At 44.8% G+C, this 25,063-nt stretch overlaps 1 protein-coding gene across 4 annotated transcripts in view; it reads left to right on the forward strand.

Annotated features, from left to right (window-relative positions):
- Positions 1-378: 378 nt before the first annotated feature.
- The window catches only part of SNX24 (sorting nexin 24), a 157,456-nt gene continuing 132,771 nt past the window's right edge, over positions 379-25,063 (forward strand). For 2 of the 4 annotated variants that reach the window (XR_010412964.1, XM_045891644.2), the window contains exon 1: positions 402-569. Coding sequence is in view for 2 of the 4 variants with exons in the window: in XM_045891644.2 (XP_045747600.1) it covers positions 510-569 (60 nt within the window). In the remaining 2 variants the exon portion in view is untranslated. Of the gene's footprint in view, positions 570-25,063 lie in introns of all 4 variants that reach the window. The other 2 variants (XR_010412965.1, XM_045891635.3) reach the window with 2 other exon arrangements.

A 25,063-nucleotide genomic window follows, 5' to 3' on the forward strand; every position in this document is an offset into this window, starting at 1 on the left:
CCAGCCGAGAGTTGAGACGAAAATGCCAACATCGGGGACAGCACCGAGGAGCTCCCCTGCTTTTCAGCTCCCCGCCGTCCTGCAATCGCTCAGGGCAGCGTCTGACAAAATGCAGACGCAGCGCCCGCCGGCGCCCGAAGGGCAGGGAGCGCCCGGGTGCGGCCCGGTCCCCGGCGCCTGGCGCGGAGGCGCGCACACCCCTTTTCTGCAGACTCACAGGTTTTCAGGCCCCGCCTCCTCCGGGCCCAGCTCCGCTCCGCCGCCCCGTGGGCCCGGACCCAGGCGCCCGGAGCTGCGCGCCCTCCGCCGGCCGGCCCCGGGCCCCCGGCTCCCGCCCCGAGCCCCCGGGAACGCGGCGCGCGGCGGGGGCGGCGGCGGCTCCCCGGCCCCGCGGCGCAGCGCCTGGGTCCCGGGGGCGCAGGGCAGGGAGGCGGGGCGCTCGGCCGGGGGCGGAGCTGCGGCCGCGAGCCCGCCCCCCGCTCGCCCTCCGCCGGCCGGCTGGCGCGGCCATGGAGGTCTACATCCCGTCCTTTCGCTACGAGGAGAGCGACCTGGAGCGGGGATACACGGTAGGCGCGGGCCGCGGCCGGACGGGGCCCCCGAGGCGGGCCCGCGGCTGCTGAGCGGCGGAGGTGCCCCCGGCCGTCGCCGGCCCTGCGCGGAGGGTCCCCCCGGCTGCCCTCCCTTCCCCCCCCAGGGCCTGAGGCTGGGCTGCGCCCCGGCGCGGTTGTCAGGGAGACGCCCCCGCCCCCTCCCGGGCCCGGCGGCCGCGGGCGCCCGGGGCTCCTCCGGTCCGCTCCCCTCCCCCTCCCGGCCCCGCTCCCGGCCTCGGGGCAGGAGCGGCGGGAGTCCAGCCCTCGCTCGCGGCGCTCGCCGTTCTCCCCGCCGCGCGCTCCCTGCAGCCCGGGGTGGGCTGCGTTCGCGTCTGGCACGGCTGCCCCCTCTGCCCAGACCCGAGCGGCTGCGCGGCGCGTCGATGTTGGCTTCCAAGTTCTGTGGGATTCATTCAGATGGAAAGCATGCTAATTAAAAAAAAAAATCGTCATTTGTAGCTCGCTATTAGCCAGAGTGAACACAGGCGTTGCTTTTAGATGGCTTCCAAAGTTATTTTCCGCCCCCTAGTTCTGGTGGGCCATGAAGTGGCATAATCAGGTACTTCCTGCGCACCTGTTCCATCCCTACGTCTGATCCCTGAGAACTGAGAAACAGGGCCCCTGATCTCGAGAGTGGCAGGGGGGGGGGGGGTGAAGACCAGGGCCTGGACGAGTTTAGTAAGTAAACGGTAGGTGGTGGATTTCCCAACGAACTTAGACACCTTCGTCTAGACGGTCATTGCCCGAGGGAGAAATGCCTCACGCTGGCTCGACTGTGGAAGAATTTACATCCAGTTGTTAAAGAGCAGGTAGCAGAGGAGATTGCAGAGGGCAGTCTGAAAGGACTGATACATTATTCATTTCTAACTCACTCACTTGCTAAACACCAGCTACAGTAATTTGGAAGAGTATTTTGACCTTTCTCTTCTCTAAATATCCTTGGGTTTTGGTGACAAGCTATTTGGAACCTACTGTGTTTTCATAGGGAGGATTAAGTCTCCCTCTCAAGGGAGTTTTTTTGAATTAAGAGTAGTGATTGAAAAAAAAAAAATCCAGGGAGTATGGGTTTTAGGATTAAGTAGACCTCTGGGTTCAAGTGTTCAAGTGTCCCAAAAGAAGTACTGAGTGCCTTCCCTTGGGGAGGAAACTGAGGGGAAGGTGGGGGGGCATCTGAGCTCTGTTTGGCCATTATTTATATAAATAAGCCTTACCAGTGAATTGATATTTGGTTAAATATTCTGCATCTTCCATAAAAAAAGAAGGAAGGAGAAATTGAACTTAAATTTGAACCTGTGCAAGGCCTTTTCCTTAAAGCCTTGAAACCTTGCTTGTCTTTCATTAGTCGAGGACACACACACACACACACACCCCCACCCCCCACCCCCCATCGGCAGTCATGGAGGGCCTGCCATCTTTGGGGCATTCTTTAGGATCTGAAGATTATAGCCTGCTTGTTCGGTCTTTTGATGTGTTTAGATGAAGGTGGTCTCAGTAGTCCAAACTAAAAGTTACTTACCTCCCCAAATAAGGAATTTGAAGTAGATCAAAATTTGAAGTAGATCAAAATTAATGGCTTTTTGGCCATTACTGATTTTCTTCTCTTACAGGATCTGTGTTTTCCCACACAGTTTTCCAATATCTTTTGATTATTCGTATTACGACCAGGCATGTGCCAGGTTGTGACTTAAATTGATTTGGAAGGAGCTCTTTTCTTGGCAAACATGGCAGTTTGGAGATTGCTTATATGAAGAGAGTTTGTGTGCTTTTTAAAAGCTTACTTTTAAAAAAAAAAAATCCTAACTCATTTAGATTGATAACCATATTGTTAAGATACCTCTGCAAGTGGTTTTTTTCCTATGTGAGTCAATGAAGCAGCTATTGGATACTTCTTTCCCTCTGAGCAGCTGTTTCATAATTGCACAGAAGACTATACTTTCCGGGATCATTTCTATAGTTTGCTATAATTGCACAGCAGTTATTAATTTAGGAAATATTAACTGAGTGCCTGCTTGGTGTCTCTATTCTAGGTCCTGGAAATTTAGCAGTGAATAACATTTCATCTTTTAAAAAACCCTCAGAATTTAAAAACATAATCTCAGTTTCCTGAAATAATGTATACTTCAGAGTAAAAAGCATTTTTTTACTTAAGAATATTTAAGGAATATTGCATTCAAATGAATTCAATGATTGGAGGTTTATAGTAAAGAAGTGTGGTTCTTCCTTGCTTCTAGTCCCATGCCCTCAAGACATAAAACGTGGGGGTGCTTTCTTAGAGACTTTTCTGTATGCCATGAAAGCATATGTTTTTTTCTTAGAATAAATTGTAAGATTTGACTATAACTGTCATCCTACAACATGAATATCTTTCTGTACTGATATGGATAGGTCTGTCTCCTAGCTACTGGCAAGGGGATCTTCCTCCTAACGAACACGCCATCATTTGTTTACCCAGATCTCTTGTTGATGGCCACTGACATTTGCTTCTAATTTTTAGCAACTGTGTCAGATGTTGAAATGAGACATCCCTGTACATGGCTTTTTTTTTTTTTTTTTTTTTTTTAATGCCTCCCACTAGGATTTTTGTAGAACCTTAACTAGAAGTGGTACTTCTGGGCCTTTTAAAGTTTCATAGATAATTGTTATTCAAGAAGTTTATACAAAGTTATGATCGGATGTACAAGGTAATTTACCCCGAAAGAGTGAATTTTTGCCTTTTGAACCCCTAAACATTGGCTGTGGGCTTGCGTGTTGTCAAGTGTGGAATTGAAAGGTAAAGGGCTGTTGCTCCTGTCCTTAGGAATTCTCAGCCAGAGGGGCAAGGTAGGGAAGGGCTAGGGTGCCCTGATGTTATCTGGAGTCTTGAGGAGGAAGAGGGCATTTCTGCACTGCCTTAGGGTCATGTGTGGTGTGGGGTTGGGGGTTGCTTAGGAATGCTGACTTTTGACATCTGATTCGGTTTTTGCTGGCATTGCGAATTCTAGAAGGAAGTTCAGCACAAAATCTCATCTCAAGGGAAAGGCATTTTAAACTCCCAGATTCACCAAAACAAAACAAAAAAAAAAAGGAAAAAAAGGCAAGGGGGGACCTTTCTAAGTCATTTTAGTTTACAAAGAATCAGGAGAGGATCTTCTAACAAAATTCACATGAACTCAAATATTACCTCATGGGAAGCTTATTCTCTACCTGTCCTCTGTCCCCATAGCTTAGATGTTTACTGTCTGTTTCCCAGCTAGGCTCTAAACTCCTTGAGACCAGCACAGTGTCAGTTTCTTCTGCTGTACTCCAGCACAGGGCCTATCACATAGTTAAGAATTCAGTACGTGTGTGATGAATAAATAATGAATGAATGAGTCTTCTAATAGGAGAAGAAAACCAGAAGAGCAGTGATTATGAAGCATGAAACAGCTCAGTGGGTGGAAGGGGCTCAGGGTGCAGACTGGAGTTTCCAGTAGCAGGAGGGATTGTGAAGGGGACATCTGACAGAGAGAGGTGGAGAGAGACCAGCTCGCTAGCCTGAAGAGCTGGAAAGGAGTATGGACTTCACCCCAGACATTGGGTTTGAGGAAGGAAGTAACATGATGAGTTTTGCGTTTAGAAATATGACCCTGGAGTATTAATCATTTAAGGGTTGCTTAGCAGAAGGACCAGAAAGGAGAGAGAGGATGTGAGCTGGAACTAAGGCAACTGGGAAGGGAAGACAACAAGAATCTCTAGGACCTGGTGATCAGACGTGAGGCAGGAGTGTGACTCCCCTGGATGCGGGCGCCATTGGCCAACTCAGAGTTGAAGCAAGGAGGAGATTGCATTTGGGGACCTGTTGGCGTTTTTCGTGATTGGTGAGGCTGTTTGATTTTGGAGCTCAGGATAGAGGCCTGGGCTAGAAATACAGCTCTAGAGGGTCATTCAGCACAAAGGATGAAAAAAGCATAGCAGTTAAATAGCATTAACCCAGGAAGAGAATGTGGAGTGAAGAAAGTTGGTGGACTTAAGGTAAAATCCTAGAATTTGCATGAGCAAAGAATTCTCAGCACTGCATCCTGGGGGAGGGGGGGAGAAGGAAGTGCAGGGGTGGGAAGTGGGAAGACAGAATGGTAGCTGCTTTACAGGAAGGAAAGTGCTGGATGTGGCTGAGTGGTTTTGTAAAGTGAGGATGGAGAACAGTCCATTGGATGTGAGGGTAAGCAGGTCCAGGGTGCGAGTATAGGCTAGTATTTTCAATTTTCAGATACGTCATTGGTAAATAACAAAAGCAGAATTACTACCTAGGCTGCAACATAAAGTTTGAATGTATTAGATTTCATTTTTTTATAGCTGTTAAAATCAAGGCATTGAATTAGATGGTTTTTCAAGTTCATTTTAACTGTCTGTGACTGTGTTATGGTTATACAAATATATCTTTTTCTTGAATTCTGGTCTCTTTGATTTACTTGATGTATCATGCTTTTCACTACATAAGGCAGCTTCGTATATACATGATCATAATATTGAGAGATGCAAGGATCATTGTTTTAATATTTTGTGGATTAAAATACAAAATTAGAACAATATAAGGAACCATTTACCGATTCCTCACCTTCAGTATTTTAAATTATTTCTTCACTTACCACCCCTTATTCTTCCATTTTTTAAAATTCTGGAATATTTTGAAACAAATCCAGGACATAATTTCACCTGTAACTGTTTCACTTTGAGTATCTGACAGGTACAGACTTTTAAAAAAGAACCAAAATGTCAGTAGTGACACAAAATTAGCCATACCTTAGTATCCTCCCAATCCTTACTTGTTTTTGTTGTTTTTAGCATGACCATAATGTAGACATTTCTTTGGAATTAACAGTGATCTGCGGGAAGTATTTTTACTGCCATTTGTATTTGTGAGAATGAGAGGTTGAGTAAGGGCAGCCTGCCTACCCAAGAGTAGCCCTCCTCTGTGCTTTCATCCTCAGAGTAGCTTCCATCTGGTGACAGAAGGCTAATAAGTTGCGGATTAAACATTTGTGTGTGTGTATTGCAGAAGAAGAGAGGGTATTTCTTCAGAGTACGGGCACTGTTTTTCCCCAGGAGCTCTGAGCAAATCCATCTCCTTTCATATCTTGTTATCCCCAGTTGGTTTTTCAGCCCATCCTGTTGCCAGGGGAATTCTCTGTGCTGATTGGGTGAGGCTGGGGCCACCTGAACCCGTCGCTGTGGCAAGGTTACATTAACTAGATGGAGTTCAAATAATAGGCTTTTCTGGAGCTGGGAGTGAGGTCAGCCTCTTCCTCCACCTAACCTGTAGGCACGACAGTGGGACCACAATGTCCGCCACAGTATCTTTGAGTCACTCTATGTAAGCATCTATGATGAAGGAGGCCTTTGTGTGACAAGGACAAGCTGCCCAGCGCCTCACTCATGGTAAACTGACAGCATAAGCAAGCATTAAATGTGTGTTGCATAATTAAATCAAGCACGTGTAGGGTATGTCCCTTACCCTTAAGGACAGGAAGTACCAGTGTGAAAATATTCTTAACATACTTTTTAATTTATTTATTTTAGAGAGAGGGAGAGAGAATGTGTGCGTGGGGGCCGTGGCCCTGTGCAAGTGGGGGGAGGCGGAGAGGGAGAGAATCTCAAGCAGACTCCCCGCTGAGCACGGAGCCCCATGAGGGGCTCCATCTCAGGGCCCATGAGATCAGGACCTGAGCCGAAACAAAGAGTCCCAGGCTTAACCGACTGAGCCACCCAGACTCCCCAGGTGTGAAAATGTGCTTGAATGTCAGCCAATAGAATGCTACCTTCACCTAAGAACCAAATAGGTACAAGAGGATTGAATTTTGCAAGTACGGTACTTAGAAATTTGGAGACAAAATTAAGTTTGTTTTCATTGAGCAAGAAATACATTTTCATCTTTTTTTTTAATAGTTTTCACTTTGTAATTTATGTTTTTTAAAATAAACTTTTAATCGTGAAATAATTTTAGATTTGCAGAAAAGTTACAAAGTTAGTAACTGAGAGTTCCTATATACACCGCCCCCCCCACCAGCCAGTTTCCCCTGTTTTTTAACATCATATATTACCATGGTAATGTCAAAACAAGGAAAGTAGCATTGGTGCATTACTGATTTTTTTTGTTTTTTGTTTTTTAATTTTTAATTTTTTTAAATTTTTTATTGTTATCTTAATCACCATACATTACATCATTAGTTTTTGATATAGTGTACCATGATTCATTGTTTGTGCATGACACCCAGTGCTCCATGCAGAACGTGCCCTCCTCAATACACATCACCAGGCTAACCTGTCCTCCCACCCTGGTGCATTACTGTTAACTAAGCTCCACACTTTATTTGGATTCCACTAATGTCCAATCCAGGATATCATGTTGCATTTAGTTTTGTCTGACTTGATGTGCAATTAAGTTAGGAGTCCAAATTACAGCACAGTGTCTCAGAAATGAGGCAGGAATGGCATTAGAAATGAAGCCATACAGATCAAATAGGTTTTTTGTATTTTAGATACTTTATGTGTAATTTTTGCCATTTGGCAAAAGCCCACTTAGACTATTCCACTGGTTTAGGCCAGAGGCTGACACAGTCTAAATGCAAAGGCTCAGGCTATAGATTCATGCTGTCTGCATTCAAATTTTGCCTCCAACAAAGTCTGACTTTGGACAAGCCATTTAATCTCCTGTGTTTTTCCCCCCTCATCTGTAAAAAAGGAGAATACTAGTACCTACCTTGTAGAGTGCTTTGAGGATTAAATGAAATAATTCTTGCAAAGTGCTAGGAATGAGGTGTCTAGCTATGTTTGTGATTATTCTTATTATTTTGAATAAGGACAGCCTTCAAGTTCCTTTTTTTTTTTAAGCTTTTTAATGTCAGTAACAAAAACAAAAGTCCAGGAGAAATACTCATGCTATATAAAATAAATTATTTGCAAATACTTTGAAGTACTTCAGAAGTAACAATTTACATGGAATCAACTGGTATTCTTATTACAACTTTCATTCAGTTCAGGTTTAGTTTTGTAGCCTTATTTACTGCCTGTGTGTGTTTTTTTCCCTTCAGGATGCTGACGGCTAATATACTTACATAAGTGAGTAGTATATATTATAGAGGGCATGGAGATACATGCTTCTCACCTCCTGCCTTCTCTTCCATCCCCCCCAGCATCCCTCCAAAACACAGGGGCCATCAGACTCATACCTTGTATTCTTATGATGGCTTTCCAAATACATTGAGATTTTTTAAAATAACTTTTTAACTAGATTTTATTTTATTTATTTGAGAGAGAGAGCATCAGTGGGACACAGGGGCAGAGGGAGAGGGAGAAGCAGACTCCCCACCGAGCAGGGAGCCCAACATGGGGCTCGATCCCAGGACCCTGAGATTATGACCCAAGCTGAAGGCAGATGCTCAACTGACTGAGTCACCCAGGTGCCCCTACACATTCAGATTTTTAATGGAATTTTCTGTTATTTTGCTTCGTATATGTCTCTTCTGTTTCAGTTTTCTGTTGTTTTCCTCCTCCCCCTCCCTTTTGAAAGTACCTGTTTTGTTATGGAAAATGTCAACATACAGACCAATGGAGAGACTGACCCCTTTATTCAGCTTTTAAAATGATGAGCTCTCGGGCGCCTGGGTGGCTCAGTCGTTAAGCGTCTGCCTTCGGCTCAGGTCATGATCCCAGGGTCCTGGGATCGAGCCCCGCATCAGGCTCCCTGCTCCGCGGGAGGCCTGCTTCTCCCTCGCCCACTCCCCCTGCTTGTGTTCCCTCTCTCGCTGTGTCTCTCTCTGTCAATTAAATAAATAAAATCTTTAAAAAAAATAAAATGATGAGCTCTTGGGGTTCCCCGGATGGCTCAGTCTGTTGAGATCCAACTCCTGATTTCAGCTCAGGTCACGATGTCACTGAGATTGACTGAGCCACCCAGGCATGCCTTCTTATGTCATTATTAACACCTTTTTCAGTTCCTTACGCCATACAAAGGTAGAGGCTTGATCATTTTCAGATTTGATATGTGATGCTAGCAACTGCTGAAGAACATTGCCTAGATCTTTACATTCCTTAGTGGTTGCTAAGTATTGATAGTTTAATTTTATCATTCTTTCTTCATTTATTGGCTTGAATACATGTACACAAAGCAACTTTGCCTCGTAAATTAGTTACTGTGAGATGTGGTTTTTAATAGGAAAAGAGGATAAATGCCTGATTCTTTCTTTGATTATTTACTTTCAAAACAATGAGCTGGCTGCCTCCAAAGATCACAAAGATTATCACAAAGGCTGTCTTTAAAAAAAAATCAGTATTGTTAGGGATCTGTGGATATCAGCATATTTGAGGCAGATGGGTCCCTTGCATTTATCATTCTTACATACTTTATGTCCTTCTTCGGCCGTTTTCGTATTTGGCATTTTCAAGTTGAGTTCTGTGTCCTTGACATAACCTTAGTGGTCTTCGGTAACTCCTTGCTTCCTGGCATAACAAGGTACATCTTTTACATTTCCCGCCCCAGATCTGGAATTAGGTTTTTCTCTAAAGATCCCTGGTTACTTTTAGTGAGAAGTGATAGAGACTATGATCTGGACACAATGTATTTGTGAAGGTTTTGAAATCTTTTCAGTGGTTGGAGCAGAAGAATGTTTCTCTTAAGATCAAATACATGGTATGTCGAGGACAGCAGGAATTGTTGTCTTGGTCTTTTATCTTCAGCTGCGTCTTTCTCCTGCACTGAAAATCTCAATACTTTAGATGCTGAGATTGATGGAATATCATATGATTAGCAGTTTACTTTAACTCGCATTATACACATCAGTGTGTCTCCATTATAATACCAGTATTACCATCAACAACATGATTACTGAATACAGCTTAAAACTTTCTTTTTAAAAAGTTCTTTTGGGGGCGCCTGGGTAGCTCAGTCGTTAAGCGTCTGCCTTCGGCTCAGGTCATGGTCCCAGAGTCCTGGGCTCGAGCCCTGCATCGGGCTCCCTGTTTGGCGGGAAGCCTGCTTCTCCCTCTCCCACTCCCCCTGCTTGTGTTCCCTCTCGCTGTGTCTCTCTCTGTCAAATAAACAAATGAAATCTTAAAAAAAAAAAAAAGTTCTTTTGTTCTTTGATCTATCCCACTAAGAGTGTATAATTAAATGACTGTTTCAAAATCACTTGGATTGGTTCTTCTCTGTTCATAACTCCCCAATGAGCTACCCAGTGTCATTTTCTTTTGTATACTTAGGAGTTTTTTTAGAAGTTGATTTTGTTTCATATTGTGTAAAGTGTATACTGCATTAGGTTTATTTGCTGAAATCTAGCTGCTTTTTATATTCCCTTCATTCTGTTTTCTTCCCCTCCCCTTGATGACCATTTACAAAAAAGTTGTAGTTTATCTTTCCATTAAAAAAAATAGAAACAAGGTGCTCCTGGATGCTCAGTTAGAGGAGCATGCAATCTTGATCTTGGGGTTGTGAGTTTGAGCCCCACGTTGGGTGTAGAGATTATTTAAATGAAAACTTAGAACAAAAAGAAACAAATACAGGTACATTTGTGCCCTTAGATTAAACAGTAGTCTAAAATTAAACAGTAGTATATGAAAACATTTTTTTCCACCTGTTTTTTTGTTTGTTTTTGACTTCACAGTGCATCCTGTAGTTCACTCCCCAGGGGCATATATCAAGATGCACACTCCTTTTCTACAGCTTAGTTCTTCTCCATTGTTGTCTGCAGTCACTAGCTGTGTGCATATGTTTTTTGCATTTTTGTCAGGGTATCTTTAGAATAGGTTCTTAGCAGTGGGTTATTGGATCAAAAGGTACATGCATACATACTTAATTTTGCCAGATATTGTCAGATCCCCTTCCTTAGGGATTGTGCTGTTTTGCATTCCCATAGCAGTTTATGAGAGTTGAATTCCTCACAAGCTTGCCAACTGAGTGTGTTGTCAGGCCTTTGGGTTTTTGCCAGTCTGATAAGGTGAGCAGTGGTGTCGCAGTGTAGATCCGTTGTAATTTGCTGGCTCATTCTGATGACTAGCTTTGACATTTTTGAAACATGCTAGTGTCCCTTGTAGTTGCTTTTCTTTTCTTTTTTTTCTTTCTTTCAAGATTTTTTTAATTTATTTGACAGAGAGAGACACAGCGAGAGAAGGAACACAAGCAGGGGAAGTGGGAGAGGGAGAAGCAGGCCTCCTGCCGAGCAAGGAGCCCGATGTGGGGCTCTATCCCAGGACCCCGGGATCATGACCTGAGCCGAAGGCAGACGCTTAACGACTAAGCCACCCAGGCGCCCGCTTGCTCTTCTTTCTTTTCTTTCTTTTCTTTTCTTTTCTTTTCTTTCTTTCTTTCTTTCTTTCTCCCACAACTTAAATACTTTGATGTAAAAGTTAACAATACTTAAATTCTATGATTTAAAGGCAATACCTCTTATATTACATGATATGATAAGAGAGGAAAGAAAAAGATATTTGCTATGTATATGTTAATAGATATGCACATAAGCATACCGAAGACAAAATAAGGAGGGAATACTTTGGACAATTACAGTCCTCATTTCTGTAACTCATCACATGGTCATGGCTGGTTTTTATAACTACCTTCTTTCACTACTCACTGTGTATTCCCTTTGCCTTCAGCAAGCACCTCACCCGGTTGTGGATCTTTGCCAGGTAGGGAGACTCAAATCTTTATTCCTGGAGGGTCTGATCCATTAGTAGTCCTCTTTGAGTTGGGTTGTTGTAGCTTTCCGTTGACTTTAATCATAGGGCGTCTTATTACTAAGAAACTCCATCAGGGGTCTCCTATGGTATAGATGATCTTCCTTGCCCCCTTCTCCCCACTGTGCTTTAGCAGTCCACTTTACCCTTGCTAGTCAGGATCAGTCACCCCAGCCAGCATGCTCATGCCCTTCCTTGCTTTGTGGATTCAGAGACACAAGGAGTTCAAAGTGACCAGATAACAATCTTGACTTTGAGTTCATTGGAATTCTTGCTGTGTCTCCTGGTAGAAGCATTCATCTTTTTGGAACTAAGAGCTCTAGACCAACAGAGCAGTAAGTTACAGAGACAAGAGGCAAAACTTGTGCCAATGGGCCACTAGGGTTAATAATGAATGATGTTGCTCCCATTTCTACCCCTTGACTCCTTGATGTGTGAATTCTGGTTGTGGGGATACAGCATCATGTTGGCACCCAGCTGGTAATGTAACTGAGTCTGCAGAAGGCCATTTGACCGTTCTGTCAATCCAGCTGCTTGACGATGGTGGGCAACATGATGAGACCTGTGAATTCCACGTTTATGGACCCACTGCATCGTTTCATTTACTGTGGAGTGAGATGCTTGATCAGAAGCAGTGCTGTGTGGAATACCATGGCAGTGGGTAAGGCATTCCGTAAGTCAATGAAGGGTAGTTGTAGCAAAGGTATTGCATGCGGGGAAGGCAAATCTTTATCCAGAATAAATGTCTATTCTAGTAAGAACAAAACACTGTCCCTTCCATGATGGAAGTAGTCCAGTGTAATCCACCTGCTTCCTGGGAGCTGGCTCATCACTTCACGGAATGGTGCCATATTGGGGGTTCGGAATCGGTCTCTGCAGATTGGGCCAACAGTCAATGGTGGTCATAGCCAGATGGGCCTTGGTGAGTGAAAGTTTATGTTGCTGAACATCTAAGCATAACCTACATCCCATTCACCATGGCCACTTCGTTTGTGAGCCCACTGGGCAATGACAGGAGTGGCTGGGGAAAGAGGCTGACTGGCATCTGCAGAATAGGTCATCCTATCTACTTGATTATTAAAATTGCCATTAGCTGCAGTCACTCTTCAATGAGCATTCACATGAGACACAAATAGCTTCACTTTCTTCTCCTCCTCCTCCTTCTTTTGCCTATTCAGAGAGGTCTACCTACATAATCTTCACCTTTCCACAGAACCAGTTTTCCAATCATGTTCTTTCCATTTCCCTGACCATCCACCCAAACCATTGACCGTAGTTGATGCCTCAGTATCTAATCTCACATCTGACCACTTCTCCTTTTAAGCAAAGTGAACAAGTAGGTACATTGCTTGAAATCTGCCCCCAGAGAAGATTGCCCTTGACTGTTGTCCTTCACAGCTGTCCCAGAGAGGGACTAGTGTGGTACAGGTGTGCCCTTTCAGGGGGTGCAGGTGCGCCCTCCCGGGGGGTGCAGGTGCGCCCTTCCGGGGGGTGCAGGTGCACACTTCCGGGGGGTGCAGGTGCGCCCTTCTGGGAGGTGCAGGTGTGCCCTTCCGGGTGGTGCAGGTGCGCCCTTCTGGGGGGTACAGGTGCACACTTCCGGGGGGTGCAGGTGTGCCCTTCCGGGGGTGCAGGTGCACCCTTGCAGGTGGTGCTTGCATGTGTGGCAGGCAGACTCATCTGTAAACCAGGTCCAAGTTTTCATCTGTTAGCTAATTCTAGGAAACGCCTCATGAGGCCACAGGTGCAGGCTAGAGTGGTAAGTAGTGTAGCAGGAGTGGGGACCATGGGCATTTGGGCCACTTCTTTTTTTTAAAGAATGTAACTTTTTTTTTATTTAAATTCAACTAGCCAATATACAGTGCATCATTAGTTTCAGATCTAGTAGTGTTCAGTGACTCATCAGTTGCGTCTAACACCTAGTGCTCATCACATCACGTGCCCTCCTTGATTGGGCCACTTCTTCATGTAACTTACTTGTGCCTTCGGGGCCTGCTTGGGCCTGATCGCATATCTGCCACTTCCATTTGGTAACCAAGTGTTGCTGTACCCAGCTTTATAGCTTGGTGGGTTAGATAACACCCAGTTCATCATGGGCAGCTCAGGTCACATGGTAACTTGATAGTCTATGGTCAAGCCTCCAGTCCCTACTGCTAAGGTGCAGTAGCAAGCCAAGAACTCTTTCTTGAAAGTGTCTATCCATGGAGGATGGCAAGGCTTTGCTCCAAAGTCCTAAGGACCTGCACTGTCCTTCACCTGTGGAAGCCTGCCAAAGGCTCAAAACAACATCCCTGTGTGCTTCTGCCACTTCATGCATTATTGGATCTGGTGGATCATAACCCAAGTGGCAAAGCAGCTTGGACCTGTTGCAGAGCCTTCTCTTGGTCTGGACCCCACTCAAAAGTAGTAGCTTTCCAGGTCATTTGGTAAAGGGGTTGAAATAACACCTGAATAAGCTGCCTTCAGAATCAAAAGAGGCCCACCACATGATGGAGGGCAATCTGCTTTGCTCAGTCTGTAGGTTTAAATATTAATCTCACCCCAAACCACTTCACAGAAACACCCAGCACAATGTTTGACCAAATACCTGGGCACCCCACAGTAAAATTAACCATCATACGTCCTTCTAAAATTGAAATTCACACTTCATTCTTCAATAAACATTGTGTTTTTCTCCCTTTTGTTTTAGTTCAGATGTAGATAACATGAGAAAATGTTTTTATATTTTATTATCTGCTATTTATTGTAAACTATGTTTAGTCCTTCTTGCAGTTGGAAGTTTTTTTTTTTTCCTTCAGATGCATGCCCGTGGAAAGTTTGCATCTCCGTTTTGCAAATGTGATCATGGTGCAGGGAATAAAAGTTTACAGAAAAGGTCTTTTTACCTTGTTTATTATTAGTGGACAATTAGATCTCATTGTCAGTAAAAATTGATGGCTGTAGATTCCAAATTATTGAGCCTGTGCTAATAAATGCAACAGTTGTTCATAATTTGGTGGTAAATGACCTTTAAATGTAGATGTTTACGGAGGTGGTCCTTGGGGAACAATTTAACTTCCAGATGACACCCATGAGTCCTTGTTATCATTTAAATATGCTTCCTTTTGTCAATAACAGAATAACAAATACTGGTTAGATTTCTAATGTTGATTCAGATACCAGGGAACCTGCTGAATAAATTAGTGTACATTTGATTTATATTGACCAAAATTTTTTACATTGCTGTGTTACAGGTCAAGGTGACATGCATTTAAATGCATTGTAGCACAGAGGTCACGCTTGAGTGACGTGAATGCTTACACTGTTTTTAATTAACTTTTAAATATTATCCTAAAATTCCTTCTCAAATACCAACTAAATTATTAGGGACAGGACTGAATTAACTTAGTAGAGGGAAATCTTATTTTAAAAGTCAATAATCTTGATCTTTCCCATAAAAATTACTGGAGTAAATTATTGGTACACTTTTATCTTATGATTTGTGAGGAAATCAGATCTGCTTTTTCCATCGTAGACTCTGAATTCATTATCTGTGGGTTTTCCATGGATAATTTTGCAGAAATAACCTGAGATAGTCCTGAAAAAAGATTTGCAAGGTAATCAACAGTCTTACCTAGTGCAGGAAGTACTTGATCAAGGAAATGCATTTTCTTAGTGCTATGAACTTTTTCACTGATGTTGTCGTGTGTATGTGGAGGGGGGATGGTTTGCAGGGTGAAGATGTGAATTAATTTTGTCAGCACTCATTAGTAGTCCAAAGTAGTATATGTTTTAGGGAAGCTTTAATCAACACCTCATTTGCCCTTTGAGAGAATATCTTCACAATGAATGCTACTTCTTTTGCACATAAATATTATTGGGTAAAAAGCATTTTGCTATCAGGTGTAAAATTTATTTCATGTCTGACCCGTGCAGGAAGGTTTACCTAGTTAAAAAGTTTAGAACCTAAATGCACAAAGGTTTTTGTTCTTTTTTGTTTGTTTTTAATCATGAAGATCTTTGTAGTTAATCAAAAAGTGTGCTTTGGGAATTCAGGATAACCTTCTGAGCTTTGCTTCTGGAGGAGGTGCATGTAATCAAAAGGCAGCACAGAGCTCCTCTCCTTTAAAACTTTGCATCCGTCCAAACATTTTCATATAAAGAGAGCTCCCCTCCAAAGCCAGAAAGGATATCCTCCTCAGCCTGCCTGCAGTGAATGGCATCCATCCTGGGATATTGGTTTCCTTTTAGCCACTGTGTGGTTCCTTAGCCTGGAGCTTTGTCCCTAGGTTTCTTGTACCCAGCACAGCACTAACCCCAGCTTGTCCAGAAGGCAAAAGCAGTAACAGTGTGGAAAATACTAATAAGAGAGACAAGGCAGTGGATATTAGAAAATTGAAAGTGGTGAGAGAATGACAAATGTTGCATGTGCGCAGGGGATGAGTCATTCTGTAGTAGGAATGCTTCTGAATGACAGAGAGAGAGAGAGAGTCATGTAGCATCTCTCTTAAGTGGGCACGCACCGAAGAACTGATTGACGAATGGAAAGGCTTCTGGGTATCAGCCTGATGCTAAGAGAGGAGGCAGGGAGTTAGAGAAAACAGGCTGGCTGTCAATGGGATGATGCCATTGGTGGATGGCGCCACTGGTGGATGGGACGTTGGAACTCATCCACATGAGGGCGTGGCTTCTGGTGCAAATACCTGGCTGCTGAGGCTATGGTGCCCAGCCCCTGCTGAACGCTGGGGATCGTTACAGACTGCCAGTGTCTGGGTCCCACCCTTGGGGAGTCTGATGGTTCTTGGGTGTGGATTGGGCATGAGAATTTTTAAAAGGTCCCTGGATTGGGGCGCCTGGGTGGTCAGTCGTTAAGCGTCTGCCTTCAGCTCAGGTCATGATCCCAGGGTCCTGGGATCAAGCCCCGCATCGGGCTCCCTACTCGGCGGGAAGCCTGCTTCTCCCTCTCCCACTCCCCCTGCTTGTGTTCCCTCTCTCATTGTCTCTCTCTCTCTGTCAAATAAATAAAATCTTAAATAAATAAATAAATAAATAAATAAATAAATAAATAAATAAATAAATGGTCCCTGGATGATTCTAATGAGCAGTAGAAATATAGCCCTAAATACTGCCCTAAAAATGTCCCCAAGATGGTTGTGGAGATCGTTAAGGCAGGTTACTTGCCCCGATACATCTTAACTGGATACATCATTGGTTCTTGGGAGTGATTAAATATACAGATTTTCAGGCTCTCTGCCCAGAGATTCTCATGTAATTGGGGGCTAAAGCTCTGGTATGGTTTAAAAGCTCTCTAGCTGATTTTACTTTGTAGCCCAGCATGCAAATTATGGAGTAGGTGACTTACCCTGTTTTGAAAAAGACACCCTACAGAATGCATACTTAGCGTGAAGGAGAAACGGTCAGTTTTGTTTTAAAGCTTTAAAGGACCAGTTCACATTCTGATTCAGCAGAAGTGCATCTAGGACCTAGAACCTGAACCATGAACCACTCTTGAGTCTTTGGAATCATAAATCAAATGAACTGAAGCTTTTCTTTTTGTCTTTCCAAAGATTTTTTTATTATTTTTAAGCATTCTTTACACCCAACGTGGGGCTCAAACCCCGAGATCAGGAGTCACATGCTCCAATGACTGAGCCAGCTATGTGTCCCTTAAACTTTTCTGACCTCAGCGGGTTTGAGGAACTTCTAAAGAGGGTCATTACTAAGCTTTGGAGCCTGACAGACCTGGTTCCACATTCTGGGTTTGTTGTTATCTACTAGTGAGGGGACTTGTGCAAGTCATGAAGCTCCCTGAGTCTCATTTCCCTAAAATGCTTACCTCATTTTTCTCTCAAGCCTCCCCTGTTCCAGGCACATGGTAGGAAGTCATCACATGGGCAGTTCTTGTTCTTTCTAGTACTTGTAATTAAGTTTTTGCCAGTATGGATTAATATGTCATGATGTATTTTACCTTCCTTTAATAGGAAAATGTTTCTTTCTTTATCACTTTTGAGTAATTGCACATTTAATTCACTGCTTTAAATGAATTCTTCTAAAAAAGTAATATCAAAAGATCCTTGCAGTGCTTTCACATTAGAGAATGACATTGCAGTGTCCCGGTCACCTCATCTGTAAGAACACATGAAGAACGTTGATTATGTGGTGAAGCGACCAATTGTTGAAAACCACTATTTCTCGATCACAGAACTCCTAGGGGACATTCCAGTCACTCTTTTTCGCTTTAGATGCTTAACAGCAGGGCACCTGCTGTTAGGGAGAGTATCAGCTTGGTTTACTCCATCTGCTGTTGAGCCATATAAAATCAGAGAGCCAGCTCTGGTGAACCAGGCGGGAGCTGAGGTTTTGTTTGTTTTGTAAACGGTTGGCTCAGTTGTTTAAGCGACTGCCTTCAGCTCAGGTCATGGTCCTGGAGTCCCAGGATCGAGTTCCCACATCGGGCGGGCTCCCTACTCGGCGGGGAGTCTGCTTCTCCCTCTGATCCTCTTCCCTCTCCTGCTCTCTGTCTCTCATTCTCTCTCTCTCAAATAAATAAAATCTTTAAAAAAAAAAAATAGATGCTTAACAGCGTTCTCAGGTAAAACTTTAAATTCATTTTCTACATTCTTCAAATATAAGGTTTTTTTAGAAGAGGCCAGACAATCAAACTTCTGTTTGTAAGTGTTTGAGTATATGACGCTAGCTTGGTAGTGGGGGTGAGGCCAGTCCCTACCCAGATCCATTCTTGGTGCTTTGCTCTGAGCAGGAAGTAGGACTTTTTTTTTTTTTTTTTTTTTTACTTATTCATGGGAGAGAGACAAAGAGAGCGCCTGTACTCGAGGGAGGGGCAGAGAGAGAGGGAGAAGCAGACTCCCCGCTACCTGCCCCAGGTAGGTCTCCATCCCAGGACCCTGAGATCATGACCTGAGCCTAAGGCAGACGCTTAACCGACTGAGCCACCCAGGCGTCCCCAGGAAGTAGAACTTTTGACTTCTGACTTGTCAGCGTTTGGCTTGAGCCAGGTTCAGGTGAGGCCAGTTTTAACGAATGACGTTTTAACCTAGAGTTTTGTTTTTGAAGCTGTGTTTTGCAGTCAGGATTTGCTCCTTGAGTGAGCTCTGAGTCTGGGAAAGTTCTGTGGCCCAGAGGATTTAGCTGGCAGTTGAGTTCCGAGTCGATGTGATCTTCTGTGAGCACATTTGCATCCTGGGTGCCGTGTGTGTGGTCTGCAGAGGGGACTGCCCAGGAGAGCCAGGCAGAAATGCCAGGCAGGAGCTCTAAGAGGTGATGGTGGGTGAGGGCTGGGGAGAGGCAGAGAGGAATGTGGGACACAATTTTATCAACCCCAGTAATTTACTTACATTCCTTTATTCAGACAGTGGTCTTGAAGGCCTGTAGTCTACCAGGCACTGTGCTGGGCCCTGGGGATGCCATCATTTTCCTCATTTTCTCTCCAAGAGCCTCAAGACATTCTGAAACTCTCTCTCAAAGGGATTCTCCCTGTTTGTGAACACAGGGTCCCCTAGAGCTGTAGCAAACGAACGCTGTATTGCTCCACGGAGAGCTGAACAGGAAAATACAGTTGTGTTAACAAGCTTTAATAGGAACAAAACGTTAACCTTCATTTCCTTACTTTCAAAATGGGTTAACAGTAGTACCCAACCCCGTGGTCACTGCCGAGGACCCAGCCCACAGGGCCATTGCCAGGATGAAATGGAACAGTGTGTGTGAGATGCCTCGCAAGGAATCTGCCTCAGACGACAGCTTTTCCCGGCAGGCCAGACACTAACACGGTCTGGAAACCCGTGTGAAAGACAGGAGGGCATCTGGGAGAGAGGGGTCTCTGGACAGCTTTCCCCGCTGTCTAACACACCGGGGAAGCAGGGGTGGAACAGTAAGTAGGAGAGGTTGTTCAGGTGGAGAGGAGAGTATCAGCTTGGTTTACTCCATCTGCTGTTGAGCCATATAAAATCAGAGAGCCAGCTCTGGTGAACCAGGCGGGAGCTGAGGTTTTGTTTGTTTTGTAAACGCAGGCTCTTTGGGAAGATGTTCTCTGAGAGCGCAAGTAGCATTGTGGTTGAAAAGTGCACTTTGGAGTTGATGACACCTGATCACTCCCTAACCGTGTGTTTAATGGTCACCGGTTGCTTAAATGCCGAGCCTCACGCCTTAAAGGTGGATAATAGCATCTGCTTCGTAACCAATAGGGATTGTTGAAGCAAATAAAAGAATAGGTGTAAAGCCCTTAACACATAGAGTTAGTTCTATAGTACTTAGTGTTGGCATTTGTTTCTAAAAACTGAAATCTTTATGTTGGATTTCTATAGAGAGTTGCCCCAGTGAGGATTATGTGGGATTTCTGACTTGAGTACCCTTGAAACCATAAATTCATCTCCTGCTCCTTCGCTTTTCCACCAAAACGAAACAGAAACACCAAAAATAATGCCTGCCCAGTAAAAATTTGATAGAAATTTCAGTATGGCAAGGGTTTTGTGGTTCATGAAGTTGAGTCAGAGTTTGGCCCGTGTTGATTTTTTTTTTTTTTAAAGACTTTATTTATTTATTTGAGAGAGAGAGAATGAGAGACAGAGAGCATGAGAGGGAGGAGGGTCAGAGGGAGAAGCAGACTCCCTGCCGAGCAGGGAGCCCGATGTGGGACTCGATCCAGGGACTCCAGGATCATGACCTGAGCCGAAGGCAGTCGCTCAACCAACTGAGCCACCCAGGCACCCGGCCTGTGTTGATTTTATCCATAAACTGTCTAGAACTGTTTCTTGTGTCGAGTACACACACCCTGTCAAAACCAATTAATGATAGAGTTGTAACAGATGATAAGTATAGTGACATGGAAAGAGATTACTGAGAATGCCAGAGAGCTCACGTATTAAAACTTCATTTTTATGGGGGAAAAGTACGTACCTCTTTTGGATTGCCCAGGCAAAGATGCGCTTCTAAAGAAGTCTTCTTCTTTGTATTTTTGCCATCCCTTGCCCGAGGCTTATGCAATCTAGGGGGAGCACCGCAGAGCAGAACCTGCCAGTGCTTGACCTGGCTTCTCACCTTGGTTCACCTTCTCATGCTTCATTCTCCTCGTTCATGAGATGGGGGGGGGGGGGGGTAGTGATAGCACGGAGAGGTGTGAGGATGAAAAAGTAATGTGGATAATAAATGACAAGCTCCTCACACAGGGCAAGGCACGGACTGGAAGGTAGTTTCTGTTACTATCCAGGACCTGGAACGCAGGGGGAGAATGGTGGGTCCTTTTTACTGCACGCCGGACACAAGATTGCTCATTTAATTTTTCTGGTGCCAGCTCTGTCTTTGGCCTAGGCATCTCTGCTCTGCTCCCTGTCACCTGTTCCAGGGCCCGCAGTCTCATGGGTTTACCCTGCGTAGGGGGGAGCTGTTGAGCTTGCCGGGTGGATTGCCCATGGTGGACTGTGGGCTCTGGAGACGGTAACGCAGCCTGCTGTGATTCTGGTGCTGTGAACAGTTACTCTGGACTGGAAGAGCCAGCAGCCCCACAGACTGGGACTCCAGCGGGACCATCTGGGTCCTGAGGGCTCTGGTGTTGCTGGTGTCCGAGTGGTTCTGAGGGGAGGGTCATGCCAGTGCCTGATGGAAGGTGTTCCTAGGCAGGCCAGGAACAGATTCGAAACACGCACCCAGTTCCCTGGGGGTTAACTTAGGCAATCGAAGAGAGTTTTCCAGTATTGTCATTAAGCTCTAGAGAGGACCTTAAAACAGAAACTCAGTCCTAAGGATGATCCATGGTACAGTGGGTTTTGGAAATTTGAGAAAGTGTTCTGCAACCTTAAATGTCCAGTAATGTATAGACTTAAAATATAGGAAACATTTTCACATAAAAAATGGATATAGAACCAAAATGCCAAGAACTGGCTCATTAAATAAAAATGGCCAAAAAGGATTTTTTGTTGAAATGGACTTTAGCAGTTCTCTTGTTTGATTTGCCCGGTTTTTGCTTCCTTTGGCTGCCCTGGGTCTGTTCAAGAGCACCTCCTTGTATGACGGAGCCCCGTGGGACTATGAACTTGCCTCCCGAACTTCGTGTGTACCATTTTGTATTGAAGCCGTTATAAACCGTTCCATTGGTTTTCTTCAGGTGATGTACAGACTTATTAAATGAGTGTGGGTGGGCACTGGGTTCTTAAGTTGACTACGGTACTATCACTGTCATCGCCTTCTTCTTCCTCTTTTCTCCTCCTCCTCCTCTTCCTCTTCTTTTTTTTTAAGTAGGCTCCATGCCCAGTGTGGAGCCCAGTGCAGGGTTTGAACTCATGACCCTGAGATGAATACCTGAGCTGAGATCAAGAGAGTCAGACACTTGGGACGCCTGGGTGGCTCAGTCGGTTAAGCGGCTGCCTTCGGCTCAGGTCATGATCCCGGGTCCTGGGATCGAGTCCCACATCAGGCTCCTTGATCGGCGGGGAGCCTGCTTCTCCCTCTGCCTGCCTCTCCCCCTGCTTGTGTTCTGTCTCTCTCTCTGACAAATAAATAAATAAATCTTTAAAAAAAAAAAAGAGAGTCAGACACTTAACCAACTGAGCCACCCAGGCACCCCTGAAAGTATATATTTATTTTACAGGTTTTTTATTTTGTTTTGTTTTGTTTTGTTTGTTGTTGTTGTTTTTAGGTTTGGAAGGGTTTTTTGTTTTTTGGGGGGTTTTTTTGAAGAACATTTGCTTTGTGTTACAGATACATTCATTTTTGTTGTCCGCTGATAACAGCATCAGGTTATAAAAATGAAGAAACACTAGTCTTCGAAAGCACCATAACATATTTTGAACTGATCATTTCCTTAATTGATATATTTGTGACATTGTGTGATGGTGAATTTTAAGGGAGAGCTCCGTAGGAGATGGGTGGGGACTTGTGAATGATCAGTGTCCTGTAACCTCTATGCTTTTAGTCTCAACATAGAGTGGATATTATCTATTATGAAGAAGGATAATTAACAATGCAGCTTAGTAGATCAAGCATCTGAAGGCCTACTTGGTGCCAGCCACCTTTGTGCTGACAACTTATGTAAGGCCTGATTCCAGCCCTTCAAAGACTTTGCAGTCAAGCACTTGCACCCAATGACACAGTGCTTATAAAGCAGTAATGAATGCTTTTGGTAACAAATTCAAAATAGTAAATTGCACTGAATGGAGATTTTGCAAATGAGATCAGAGGAGTAAACTACCTTCAAGAAATCATGCTTAAGCTGCATTTTGAAGGCTAAATAGGATTTAGATAAGCAGCTGGAAAGGATAGGGCTTATGTGACAGAGCACGGCCCCCCCTCCACCTGCCCAGTGGGATGATGTAAATGAACATTCTATGTTGGAGGTTGGGAAGGGAGCAGTGTCCTGTGTGCAGAAGGCGGTTGTGGGTAGAGGCTGAACGTCTTTTGGACACATGGGGCAAAGCCACATGCAGAGGTCCCTGTGGGTGATTGTTTTTGTTCTCTGTGCTCCTGGAGGATAGGCATCAACCAGTGTGGAAGGTGTCAGAATCCTTTCCACTTTTGGTAAGGATTGGGAAGAGGGGGGCACATTCTAGTCGGAGAAATGTCTGCACTGCTTTGGAAGGAGAGGTGCGAGGAGAGAATGTCCATCCCTGACATCAGGTGAGGGTGGGATCAGAAACTCTGAAATCTTTTCCCTTTGTGCAGAAATAAACAGGGCTGCATCACATGTTTCTGAACAGCCAAGCCAGATGGAAATGAGGCAGTCAGGCTGATTATGCTTAGCTTGCTGTTCAGACTGTTTCCAGAGGGGGTTAGTTGGCGTCTCCTCTGGGACTGTTGCTGTGGCCTAGGCCAGGCTCGGGGGAGGGGCAGATGACCCGGATGGAGGTCCGGACTGGGCCAGTGGCACAGAGTGGACCTGAAGGATTCTGAATAGAATGCCAGTGGGCTTTGGAAACTGTCTGGAATTGGCAGCTAAAAGAAAAAGATAAATAAAAAATAAAATTTAGTAGCCTCTGTCTCCTCTCTCCTTACCTCTTCACTTCCCCCGACACACCTGAACTGCACCCCCCTCCTTCAGTTTCAGGGTGCTCATGTCTCCTGAGGGCCAGAAGCCTCTCCCACTGCCCCCGCCCCAGCCCTTGATGAGCTTGTGTTTTCCCTTCCAGAACCAGTTCTGGTTTCTCTTCCTCCAGGCGGAGCTGCTATTTTCATTTTTCCCAAGACCTTTCTTCTTACTTCCCTGTTTTCAAGCCTGTAAACCAATGAGCAGTGATTCTCCTCGAGAGCCCCCTGGCCGTGCTTGAGGCTCCTATGGGAGTCCAGCTTTTCCTAGACAGGAAGGGCAGGGGGGAGGGAGAGCACACAGCAGAAGCGTGGCTGAGCGGGGAGGGTCCGTGTCCCTCACAGCTGCAGTGAGCCACATCTGCCTTGAGCAAGAATTCCCAGATAATGAGAGAACATCCTCCTTTGGACCAGGGATGGGAGAATGGGGTGGGGAAATTGGTGTCTCTTCCAAGTGCCTGGGTGACATTCAGTGCATGGAAGCACAGGGTAGGTGAGAGCACTGTGTGGTCAGGGGGTTCTCGAGAGGGCAGAGCATTGGAACGAGCTGGAGAAGGAACCGACGGAACCTGTGGGGGTGATGGGGGACCTTGGAGGAGCAGCAGGAAGGGAATCAAGGTCAGGTAAAGGCTTTTTCTCATGAGAATGCAGACAGTGAGTGTTTCAAGGTCATGAAGAAGAGGCAGGGGTGTGAGAAAGGAGAAAGGAAAGGGAGTGAGTGGGAACGAGGCTGAGGAGGAGGGGGCCAATGGCAGTTCTTGGAATTGCTTTTCCTGTCCAGGTACAGATTGTGTTGAGGATTCAGCCCATGTCAAGTTTGGGTTTCAGGGATGAGTTTAGAGTACCGTTGTCCAGTAGAAATACAATGTGAGCCACACAAGGATTTTATATTTTCTGGTAGACATGTTTTGTTTTGTTTTTTAAGATTTTATTTATTTGTTTGAGAGAGAGCGAGAACCCGAGAGAGAGAGCGCACAAGCAGGGGGAGGGGGCAGAGGGAGAGGGACAAGCAGACTCCCCGCCAAACAGGGAGCCCGATGCAGGACTCCATCCCAGGACCCTGGGATCATGATCTGAGCCAAAGGCAGATGCTTAACTGACTGAGCCACCCAGGCGCCCTCTGGTAGATATATTTTAAAAAGTAAAAAGAAACAGGTGAAATGAACTGTAGTGATATATTTCATTTAGCCCAACAAATCCAAAGTATTATTTCTGCATGTCAGCAGTATAAAAATTACTGATGAGATATTTTACATTATTTTTTTTGTAGTAATTCCTTAAATGTGGCATGTTTTTTACACTTACCAGAACACCTCTCTGGTGGACCAGGCACATTTCAGATGCCCACGGGCAACATGTGGCCAGTGCCACCATATTGGTCAAGACAGATTTAGGGACAAGGAGGGGTCCAGCTCTCAGCAAAACCTGTAGCGAAGCTGGAATAAAGCTGTCTAGTCGGGGGGAGCTGAAATCTCAAGTTTTAGCTTCTTTAGCTACTAGTGATAATTTTTTTTTTTTTTTAAGATTTTATTTTGAAGTAATCTCCACACCCAACGTGGGGCTTAAACTTAAAACCCTGAGATCGAGTTGCCTGTTTTATCAGCTGAGCCAGCAGGGCACCCCACTGTTGGTGAGCACTTGTTCTCACTGTGATGTGTATGTACAGTCAGCCTGAGTACACTCGAGGCTCTTGGTTTCAGCTCATATGAGGTATATTGTGCCTGTGGTTGGCCTGTACTCAAGTAGGTGGGGAAGCAGTATTGAAGGGGGCTCCA

Source organism: Mirounga angustirostris, unplaced genomic scaffold (assembly GCF_029215605.1).
Source record: "Mirounga angustirostris isolate CCGP_5_RB_7025 unplaced genomic scaffold, mMirAng1.0.hap1 SCAF_7, whole genome shotgun sequence".
In the NCBI taxonomy this organism is placed as follows: domain Eukaryota; kingdom Metazoa; phylum Chordata; class Mammalia; order Carnivora; family Phocidae; genus Mirounga; species Mirounga angustirostris.